The sequence below is a fragment of the Arvicanthis niloticus genome, chromosome 3 (assembly GCF_011762505.2).
Source record: "Arvicanthis niloticus isolate mArvNil1 chromosome 3, mArvNil1.pat.X, whole genome shotgun sequence".
Lineage (NCBI taxonomy): Eukaryota > Metazoa > Chordata > Mammalia > Rodentia > Muridae > Arvicanthis > Arvicanthis niloticus.
The window spans coordinates 127,329,093-127,340,454 of NC_047660.1; the positions used below are offsets into that span (position 1 = coordinate 127,329,093).

At 40.4% G+C, this 11,362-nt stretch overlaps 1 protein-coding gene across 1 annotated transcript in view; it reads left to right on the forward strand.

Annotated features, from left to right (window-relative positions):
* The window catches only part of Sf3b1 (splicing factor 3b subunit 1), a 36,822-nt gene extending 35,077 nt beyond the window's left edge, over positions 1 to 1,745 (forward strand). Inside the window, exons 24-25 of the mRNA XM_034499117.1 lie at positions 589 to 805; positions 1,274 to 1,745. Coding sequence (XP_034355008.1) covers positions 589 to 805; positions 1,274 to 1,432 — 376 coding nt within the window. The 3' untranslated portion in view covers positions 1,433 to 1,745. The remainder of the gene's footprint in view (positions 1 to 588; positions 806 to 1,273) is intronic.
* The last annotated feature ends 9,617 nt before the right edge of the window (positions 1,746 to 11,362 follow it).

Genomic DNA, 11,362 nt, shown 5'->3' on the forward strand with positions numbered 1-11,362 from the left:
ACTATTTTGGCATAATGTATGAGCACTATTTTATGTTTGCACTAAGAATAGATAGTGTGAATAATAGATTGATATGCCATGAACACAAATTCAGATGCTGCTAGAGATAAAAATTCTCTCTCCCCCTCTCCACCTCTCCCGGCCTCCCCCCCCCCAAAAAAAACAAAACAAAACAAAACAAAACAAAACAAAACAAAAAACCAAGGTTTCTTTTTATAGCCCTGGCTGTCCTGGAACTCACTCTGTAGACCAGGCTGTCCTTGAACTCAGAAACCCACCTGCCTCCCAAGTGCTGGGATTAAAGGCGTGCACCACCACCGCCCGGCGAGATAAAAACTTTTGTTTGTGCAGATTTAAAAACCTGATAGATTTTTCTCTTAAATTGAATTTTTGAATGAAATTACACCAGTTTGAGTAAATTTAATTTTGACTTGTGTCTTAACTATCAAATATTTAAGGTTACAGAATTTAAAATGACATTAACTCCTGAGAATCAAATGTTGAGGAGTAATTAGTTCCTAATGTGCAAGTGAATATTTCTTATAAAAAATGACATTAATTTAAAGAGACTTTTCCCTTCCATTACAGGGACCTTGTACACAGACAGACAGCTAGTGCAGTGGTACAACACATGTCACTTGGTGTTTATGGATTTGGCTGTGAAGATTCTCTGAATCACTTACTGAACTACGTGTGGCCTAATGTGTTTGAGACATCTCCCCATGTAATCCAGGCAGTTATGGGAGCTCTGGAGGGCCTGAGGGTTGCTATTGGACCATGCAGAATGTTGCAGTATTGCTTACAGGTAGGTTAAATGTGGGTTTGTTGTTGTTGTTTTTATGCAGGGATTGCTCAAAAAAAATCACTTACCTAATTACTATGTGGAAGACAGTTCTGAATTGAGATAGGAATTAGATTTTGTGTTTGCCCACCACAATTTTGTTGTATAGTTTCTAGCTTTTTATTTTTCTTCCCTTTTTAAAGTAAGTACTTGTTTGGTTTTTTTTTTGTTTGTTTGTTTTTATTTTGTTCTTTGAGACAGGGCCTCACTATGTAGCCTTGGCTGGCTTGGAACTTACTATGTAGACCAGACCAGCATTGAACTAGATAGATCCACTTGCTTCTGTTTCTGAGTGCTAGCATTAAAGGTGTGTGCCATGATACCAACTAAATTTTAAAATATTTCTAATTATATTTACAGCTTATAGTTATATTAAAGTTATATATATTCATTCCCTTAAAAATATAGTAACTCTACCTTTTATTATTCTAGGGTCTGTTTCACCCAGCTCGGAAAGTCAGGGATGTGTATTGGAAAATTTACAACTCCATCTACATTGGCTCGCAGGATGCTCTCATAGCACATTACCCAAGAATCTACAATGATGATAAGAACACCTATATTCGTTACGAACTTGACTATATCTTGTAACTTTGTGTCTAATACAGCTGTTTCACACCTTAAACTTGCTTCGATCTGATGATATAAACTTGTAAAACATTGCAGATCAGTGTAGAACTGGTCATAGTGAAGAGGGTAGAAATCCAGTAGCATGATTTTTAAATAACTTTTGTTTTTTGATGTTAAACAGTAAATGCCAGTAGTGACCAAGGACAGTGATTATACACATTATTCTGGAGGGATATCATTTTTTTATTCATCTTTATGAAGATTTAGAATTCATTCCTTGTGTTTAAAAGGAATGTTTAATTGAGAAATAAACATTCGTGTACAAAAATGCTAATTTGTGTGTGTTTTTTGAATATGACTTGTAAAATGCAGAACTTTGGTAAAGTACTGGTTTGTGTAGAATAAGTGGCTTAATTTCATATTTTGTCATCTAGTTTATTATGGAACATAGCTAGCAGAACGCAAACTAGATAGTGATGGCCTGTTTGTCAGAAGTCCATTGTTTTGTTGATGATGAAGACTAGCTTTGGGGGTGCTCCCCTCTTCTCAATGCAGCATAACCATTCCATCACCATAGAAAAGTAGCACCCTGACTGAACTGTCTTCACTATTATTTTGTACTTACATAGCACCTTTCACCTCTTGATTTCTCAAAATGCTTTATGAACAGACATCAAGGATGTATTTTACATCACGTCCAACTTCATTGGTCTGTGCTTAAAAAGTGGAAAAGCTGTCTGTACTTCAAAACAGTGTACTTCCTGTTAGGAGTTGAACACCTGCTGAGTGCTAGCCACTGTCCGGCAGTGGAGGTGCATATGATCTGGCCTCTACTTTTTGTATAATAGAAGGGCATGCACAGAGTCCTTGGGTACCAGGATGCTGTGCAATGGCAAATGCAAAAATGCCTAGATTGGCTTAGTTTGTATGTAGCAGTCAGATACTGTATTGGTTTAAGTGTGAGCATAAGCAAAAATACCCTGCAGTTCATGAAGACCAACATTAAGGGGCTATTTTAATGTTTTGGGGCAACGAATTAATCAGTTTTTTTTTTTTTTAAATTTTGTGTCCCCAATTCTTTGTTTTTAAAACTTTTCTAGCCATCACTGTTTTGTCTCCCTCTGTACTTGTGTGGATTCTAAAAGGAAATAAATTCTGCCAGTAGTGTGACTGGCATGTGACTCTACCACCCTTAAACTTCCAGGAGCCCTAGGCAGCTTGTGCTTCTGACTATTAACAAGGAAGCGTAGATGAGAAACAGCTTCTGCTTTGCTTTTGTAGAATGGGTACCGAGCATTAACTGTTCCCACGCAGGACACACGGATCCTTGCTCCTTGTATGTGCTCTGACTATCATTGTGTAGTAAACCATTTCCTCTTGTTAGAAATTTTCTAGCCATACCTTATGCACTTTTAAATATTGTTGTTTTGTATAGTCGATTTCAAATAACCCTTGGTAACTACAATCTTGAATTGAGTATAGTTCTCAAAGTTAAATTTTTATTTTAAACCACTTGGGAAATTTTTATTGCATTATTAAAATACTCAAGTTTGTTTAGCTCCTTGCTATTTATGGAAAATAAGCTTTGCAATAGAAATACAGATCAAAGGAGACTGCTTACCCTTTAGTCAGCATTTCCTGATGGAGGTAAAAGGGGAAAATGCTAGAGGCTGCAATCTCAAGATTAGGACCAAATAGATGCTCAAAGATGTTTGGATTGTGAAATGCTCTTATTAAATAAGGGAAGCATTTTGGGATAAACCCTTGTGAAAGATGCTATGTCAAGTTTTAACTCTTCTCAAAGACCTTTTCTTTAGCACTTTGATGTTTCTTAAGGTGAAACTTAGGCAGGAGGAATAAATGTTCTTAAGGGGACAGAGCGGCGGGTTTGCCTCTGGGCTTTTGTTTTCCCTCTGGGCCATTGCCCTCGGATGGAATTAATATTTCTTTGGCTGTTTAATTTTTTTTTTAATATTGTATTTTTAAAATTTGTTGTATGGTGCCCTGTGAGCATCAAGTACCACCAGATAAATAAAACTTACTATATCTAAAGTCTAGTATACCAGTTGTTAATCTTAGTTGACTCTCTATGGCATTATACTGTGTTGCTCTGCTGTGGTTTACTGTTTTAACTACAGAGCTCTTCGGGTTGTTGGTCAAGGAAGTGAAACTAAATGTTAGGAAATGTTTTTCCTCATAAAGTAAGAAACTGAGGCAGGCATAAGCACAGGCCTGTAATCCCAGCACTTGGGCAGAGGCAGGAGGGTTGCAAGTTCTCCTGTTTGGAGCATGTGTAAAACCCTGCCAAATAGCTAATAAAACAGAAATAAGTTGGCAGAAGATAATTGCAGGCTTATCAGATAAGTAGTTTGGCTTAGGTTTCCAGTGGTGTTTATATTGTGAACACTAACAGTTTAGGCCAGAAAATCCTGTTGGGGGGGTGGCCTATAAATGCATCCACAATTCTGGCTTAGGTGCCAGGAACACCCCGTCTCCTTGCCTCTAGGCACCATCTTTTGTCCTTTATGGATAAACTCTTTCTGGGTTGAGTGACAGCTTCAGACTTGACATTTTGACTGGAAATTTGTAGCTCAGCCTAACCTTAAATTCTGGGTGGTCTTACCTCTACTTTCCACAGTCTGGGGTCACATGCACATGCCACTGTTCCTGTTTAGCCTCAGGCTTCAAGTAGGACGCACCTGAAGTATGGAGCATTTTAAGTAGTAGTTACTGTAGTTGTTTCAAACTTTGGGAGTCTGGCCCTGAGATTTTTTGGGGGCCGGGGGGTTGGATGGGGGGGACAGCACAACTCGGTGAAAGATTTCCTGGAAATAACTCAATCCCAGTGTGCAGGATAAAGCACAAAAGGCCAGACAGGATAATGCCAAGGTCACTTAGCTGTTAACCATGTTTGCTCCCAAGTTCTGCTTCCCTTCCTTTGAAAGAACAACACTGTGTATTCCACTAGTGCTTGTCTTCCCAGAGGAAGCTACTTAGTTGAGCATGACTTGCTAAAAAGTTAGCTTTGCCAAGCAGTCAGGATTCATAGGCCTGAAGGAGCAGTGGCGTTTTTAGTGTTCATATTAGAAAGTTTGGAGATTCGTTAGTAGTCTGTTTTGGGCATTGTGACATGTTAGATACACACTCCGTGTTTTATAGTCGGGTTAGTAAGTTCAGGCAGGGTTTTATTTACGGTACTGGGGATGGAACCTAGGACCTCAAGCATGTGGTAGCTATTCTACCGCAGAACCTCAGGCACGGGAAGGACATTTTTAAACAAGTTAGCCAAGTGGAGTCGGGGCTGGGGGTTCATCTGCAGTGTTATTCTGGAAACTGCTTGGGGTGGGCAGGGGGGTGGATCTGCAAATGGTAAATTGTCCATTCTTTTTGTATCATCACCTCCTCTCTGCCACACGTTACAAATTGAGAGAAGTTTAGTAGTATGAGCACGGCTGTAGCTCCCATCTAAATTCAATAATAGTGCAATTCAGCAAAGCTGTCTTCCAGTACTGAAGGGAGGTTTCAGGCTGGGTACATGTGTAGGAAGCCGCTGTCAGCGGTGATATATTCGCCATTCCAAGATGGCGCGGACATCGTGTCCTTCCCACTAGTAAACAATGGACTGCACAGGTGCAAAAGGCAAAAGCGTGCCAAAAGTCACTGCCCATCCCGGGGGCGTAATATGGGGTGATGAGTGAACAGCCAATTAGAAGTGCACATGTCACTCTAGGGTGTATTTAAGCTGTGCCTCTTCCTGTCTTTGGCCCTTCCGCGTATTTCACGTCTGCTGATACAGATTAAAGCCTCGCTGTGGTGATACCTGAATTCTGCCTCTCGTGTTTCTCTTCCACGGGTGAAAAGGGGACACGGGAGGCGCTCGCAACAGTACATGGAGGTTGACAGAAGTAAAGCAGATCATTCAATTTTTTGTTAACATTTTTAAAGGTTGTTTAGAGAACTTGATACATGTGTGTAATGTTTTGATAACTCAGCCCTCCAGTTTCTCCTTTATCTGTCCTGCCTCTTCCCCTTCCAGCTTGATGTGCTGTTTCTTGAAACAAAAAACAAAAACCTCATTGAGTCCACATATGTTCATACATGCATAGGTATAGGGCCTGCAGCATGTGAGGGAAGAGAACGGAGAGCCGCCACAGTACAGGCTTGCTCACTGCACACCTTGAGCAAGCTGATCTCAGTTTTTCAATTCATAGAATAGACATAATAGTTTTCTCCCCAGTAAGTGGTAATCTTCAGTAGAGAGGTACTGAGATGTTATACACATCCCAGCATCCTGTTACACTCTTACTTTTCTATTATTTATTGTTTCTATTGTGATGAAGGAGACTTCATGGCTTGAGGAGAGACCACTTTGAAAACAACTCACATAAGCTCATTCTGGGACCCAGGTCCTCTACCAGAGCAGCCTGTGCTCTTAACCTCTGAGCCATCTCTCCAGCCCCAACATAAGTAGTTTAAGGCCAATCTCTGATACATGGCTCCTTTCTTAAAAACAAAGCCAAAAAGGTCATCATAGTTAGGACCTTTCTGCTTAAAGGAGAAATTATTTAATAAGAAGCAGCATGGCTTTCATATGATTAATGCTTTATAATTGAATGAATATCCATTGCTCATTTATTTTTCACAGTGGCTTTTCCCAGTAGACATGTATTCCTTTTGCATGGAGGAGAAAGGGTTCTGTGAGGCTGAGAAGTGGCATGTAATCAGCTGGCACTGGTTTGACTCCAAGCTGATATCACCAATGACTACATTGAGTATTACAGTTTTTAAGTGCTGAAATTGAGTTCTGGTCTTGGTATTATAGAATAATTACATATTTTAAAAATACACAACCCAGGGACTGAAACAGTGGCCTCATAGGTGCCACACATGCTCTCTACTGACAGAAATGTATTCTGTTTTGAGACAAGGTTTCATCTAGTAGCCCCAACTGATCTCAAACTAGAAATGCTTCTGCCTCAGCCCTTTAGCACTGGCATTACATGTGTGCATCACCGTGCCCAACTCAGTTCCTCTCCTGCTGTTACGTGAACTGGCTGCCCTGCCATGGCATATCCAATTGGTGCTTTTCAGAAAGGTTCATGGGCTCCTCTTCATCTGACTGGCTCCTGCCAGTTCTTTCACGACAGGCTCCTTTGACTGTGTGGTCTGGCTCTCACGACAGCACCCACGATCTACACTGTTCATCACTCCAAACTCAGGCTTCTCTTCACTTGGGTGGATGGTGGATGTCATCAGAGCATGGACTGGACTCCCTGCTTAGCCTCCTGTCCCCAGCACCTGCTTACTTCAAGGGGACACACGTGCCAAGGGACTTGATGTGAAAGCTGACCCCTGAATTATTTCAGACAGATCATTGATGCCAAGAACTGTTCAGGAAATTCGAAGCATGGGAGTGGGCAGACATTTTCAAGCAAATAATTCTTTGATGGTAACTCACAAGGGGTGAGAGGTCACTGCTGGACTGAGGCAACTGATTTGTGAAGAGCTTTGTTCAAAACATTCTTATTTCTGTAGTATGCTTACCGTCCGAAAGGGGGCAGCAAAGCCCAGGAAAACAAAGGCTTTCCTCTGTAAATACATTGAAAAGAGAAGGGCCGTAGAAATCTGACAAGCCTTACGGGTGAATAAAGGCTGCCAGGAAGAGTATATTTTTATTAAATGAATACTAATATTTAATATTACTTGATCTATGTTTTAAAAGATGAAGGCTGTTTAAAATAATATAAGCAAGCATTTTTCTTATTTTTCTTATAAAGGTATTTTAAAATCGAGTGCTTTTTGTTTTGGGCCACCATTTGACCATAATTTAAAAACCTTCAAACTCAAACAGTATCTGGTAATATTCTGTGCCTAGTGCCAATGTGAATGAAGCCCTCAAGAACCACACAGCTTTTAGGTGAGGGAGCCCAGATTCTCATGTGAGCTGTTTGGCTACAAGAGCTGATGTTGGGTTTTTTGTTTTGTTATTTGTTTTTTGGTTTTTTTTTTCCCCCAATATTTCACTCTTTTTCTTTCAGGACAAAGATCCCTTTTCTGCTGTATATTGATTAAAAAATTAAAAATATATATATATTTTTTTTGATGAGTATTTTGGCAGCAGGTAGAATGTATATACACATGCTTTAGTGCCCCCCTGTGAATGGGGTTACAGTCAGTTGGGAGCTAAGCCTGCAAGAGCAACAAGTTCTTCTAGCAGTTGAGCCACCTTCTCCAGCCCCTACGTGATTTTTTTCAACCTTGAACATAAGTTTTAGTTATAAAAATGCTAGGTTTCATGGTAAGATTTTCAAACCTGGCTCATTGTACTTCCTCATCTTCTACTCTGCATAATTATTCTTTCATTCCCATGCTGTGCCCCCCTGGTGACCCTTCTGCCCTCAAACGGTCCTCCTTCTGTTTGTGTAAGCACACACAGACACCCCCCACATCTGTACATATTTTAAACATACAGCTTGTTCATGTAAGGAAGATAATGCAGTCCTTTGGCTTTGACTTATTTTGAATTTACTCTTTAGTCTCATCTCTTTCCCTGAAAAAGAAATAATTTATTTTTTTATGCTGAATAAAATTATACAGTATACATGTATGTTTCTTTATCCCCTTATTTATTGATACACACCTAGGCAAATTTTATATCTTGGTTATTGAAAATAGTGCATGAAGCCGGACAGTGGTGGCTCAGGCCTTTAATCCCAGCACTTGGGAAGCACAAGACAGGTGGATCTGAGTTTGAGGCCAGCCTGGTCTATGGAGTGAGTTCCAGAACAGCCAGGATTACACAGAGAAACCCTGACTCAAAATAAAAAAAAACTAAACACACACACACACACACACACACACACACACACACACAGACACACACAAGTTCATGAAGCTTCTGTACAGCATTATTTAAGCAAATTGGCATCCTAAAGAATTGGAAAAAAAAAACCTTTACCAATTATGCATTTGATGGAAGGTTGGAATCTAGAATATACAAAGAAGTAAGAACATAAAGAAAACAAATAAACCAATTTAAAATGGGCTCAAGAAGTAAACAGTCCTGAACTGATGAAACACAAAAGGCTGAGAAACAAATTTCAATACCCTTAGCCACCAGGAAAATGCATATTCTACATTGAAAATTTATCTTACGTTAGTGAGAGTGGCCAAAACAAATGCTAATACGTGCTGGTGAGATTGCTGGGAAAGAGGATACTTGCTCATTGCTGGTGGGAAGCTGAGAATCCATTGTTAACTCAGGAATTCTAGGATGGTATACACGCGCAAATGATATAAGTCTAGGAAGAGGGGAAAATTGTTTCTGGGTGAGCTGAACCAAGTCAAGTGGTTCCAGCACTCTAAAACTAGAGCAAAGGAATACAACTGCCATCAGAGAGAGGCTGGGAACTCCTGCTGTGTAGTTACTGCTACTAGAAGGAAGAAAAGTTTATTTTTTTTATTTTATTGGACAGAAAAGATAAGATGTAGGGGGGTGGTTCTGATGCTAAGGTCCTGTTCCCCATTGGTTCTTGATTAATCAATAAAGATGCCAGGGGCTATTTGCTGGGTGGAAGGAAAGAGGTGGGACTTCTGGGTCCCCACAGGCAGGCTAAGGGATGCAGGAAGAGGAAGGGAGATTTCACCATGCTTCAGAGAGTGAAAAGGTGTCCAGCCATGAGAGATCCTGGGCAGAGCAGCCATAGGCCGCTTCCTCAGATGCGAGATTAGAAACACAACTAAAGCTGAGGACAGTTTTGGGTTGCTGAACAAGGAACCAAAGGTAACTGAGAAGGGTAAAGTTGAGGGCAGATTTAGGGTGCTGAGCTAAGGATATTGGGGAGGGCACGCTAGCTGAGAGAAAGTAGAAGTGCCCACCAATTGAGTCAGTAAGGCAGGTTGAAAATAAGCTGATGTGTGTGTTTCATCTGTGGATCTGAGGGAACTTGAGCGGAGCTGGTAGTGTGGTCCACCTGGAGCTTAAAGCGGGGTAGCAAAACTGCACACTACAAGATGGCGCTCCAAGTAGACATTTTAAACCATCAACTAAAACCTCCGGTGCTAGGAAGGGGTTATATCTTGTTGGGTTGTTGGGTAGAAGGGTCCCATAGCAATCACCAAACATCGTTGGCTATTGTGAAGGCTATTGCTTAACCCTCTACGCCTGGTGGTAAGGTCGTACTGCTAAAGACCACACTTACTTGTTTCACTGAGCATGGAGAAGTCTAGCTTGTACCCAACTGGAAGTTTTACCTCTCCCGACTGATGTTTACGGTTCTGGAAGTACTTTGCATAGTGCTAGAGGAGAAAAGCAATGATCAGTGTCACTCAGCTACAAACCCTGCCACCTTGTCTTAGAGTTCCATTGCTGTGAAGAGACAGCATGGCCATGGAAACTCTTAGAAAGGAAAACATTCAGTTGGGATTAAGAGGTTTAGTCCGTTATTATCATGGCAGGAAGCATGTTGTCTCAGAGGCAGATGTGGCGGTAGAGAGGAGCTGAGGGTTCTACATTTGGATTCGCAGGCATGAGAGAGAGAGAGAGAGAGAGAGAGAGAGAGAGAGAGAGAGAGAGAGAGAGAGAGAGAGAGAGAATGAGCCTAGCTTGAGCATTTAAACCCCAAAGCCTATCTTTAGTGACACACTTCCCCCAACAGGGCCACAACTCCCAATAGTGGTGACCAACCATTCAAATCTATGAGCCTATGGGGCCATTACTATTCAAACGACCACTGTTATTCAACTACAAACCCTGCCATCTACAACAGTATATGCCTGCAGTATATACTGCTGCAGTGTGGTACAGATGTTATGAGAGTAACCAACAACTTTTTGATTGGATTTAAGCTACTCTGTGAGAGGGAACATATGCCTGACATTGCTAAAGTGGTCAAGAATCTGAGACTAGGTAGACCTTAGGGAAAACCTATTACTGTTATATCACTTCCACCCCTCTCTGTCAGAAGTTTCATGCAATTCTTGGAATTATTTCTTGTTCTGTTGGAAAGTCCATGTACATATCTTGAAAAGTTTTCAATTATCAGCTTCAGAATTTCAGGTCTCATATGAAAGTTTTTGATGCATTTAAAAGTGACTTTTGTGTGGGGTGAGATATAGCAATCCAGTTTCATTCTTCTACCTGGGAACACCCAGCTTTTCTAGTACCATTACTGAAAGGTCACCTTTCCTCCAAGGTTTGCTGAAACCTTTCAGCCTTTGTTGAAAGTTAGGCAACTGTTGCCACGTTGGCTCTTTTCTGGGTTTTCTGGTTTTGTTTTGCCCACTCTTCTGTTTTTGTATCAGTACTATTGTTACTGTGCTTCTGTAGTATAATTTAAAATCAGGCGTTTTGACACATTTGCTCTTTTTCTTGAGGATTGTTTTAGCTGTTTGGAGCAATTTGTGTTTCCATGTGAAATTCAGGCTTTTTTCCTTTTGTGTGTTTGAGTGTGAAGTATGTCATTAGAACTTTGATGAGGAGTGTCTTGAATCTGTGGAACTCCTTTGGTGACATAGCCAGTTTCACAGTTTAAATTCTGCCAAGCCACGAGCACAAAAGGCAGGTTCATCTTCTGTCTTCTTCACTTTCTTTCTTCAGTGGCTTACAGTTTTCACCACAGAAATTCTTCATTTTGCTTGGATTTATCCCTAGGTCTTTTATTTAGAAACTATCATCAATAGAAGTCTTTAATTTAATTTTTTTTGCTTTTTTGATAATTTCATACACAAATACTGTCTTTACATCATTTCCACCTTTCTTTTTTCCATTTCAACTCCTGTCATGTTTCCTCTGACTCCCTCCCAAGTTCATGACCTCTTATATAAGTATTGCTACAGGCATCTATATCTATCTATCTATCTATCTATCTATCTATCTATCTATCTATCTATCCATCCATCCATATACACTTCCTATATTTATCTTCCACTGCTCCCATTTAGTGTTTTCTT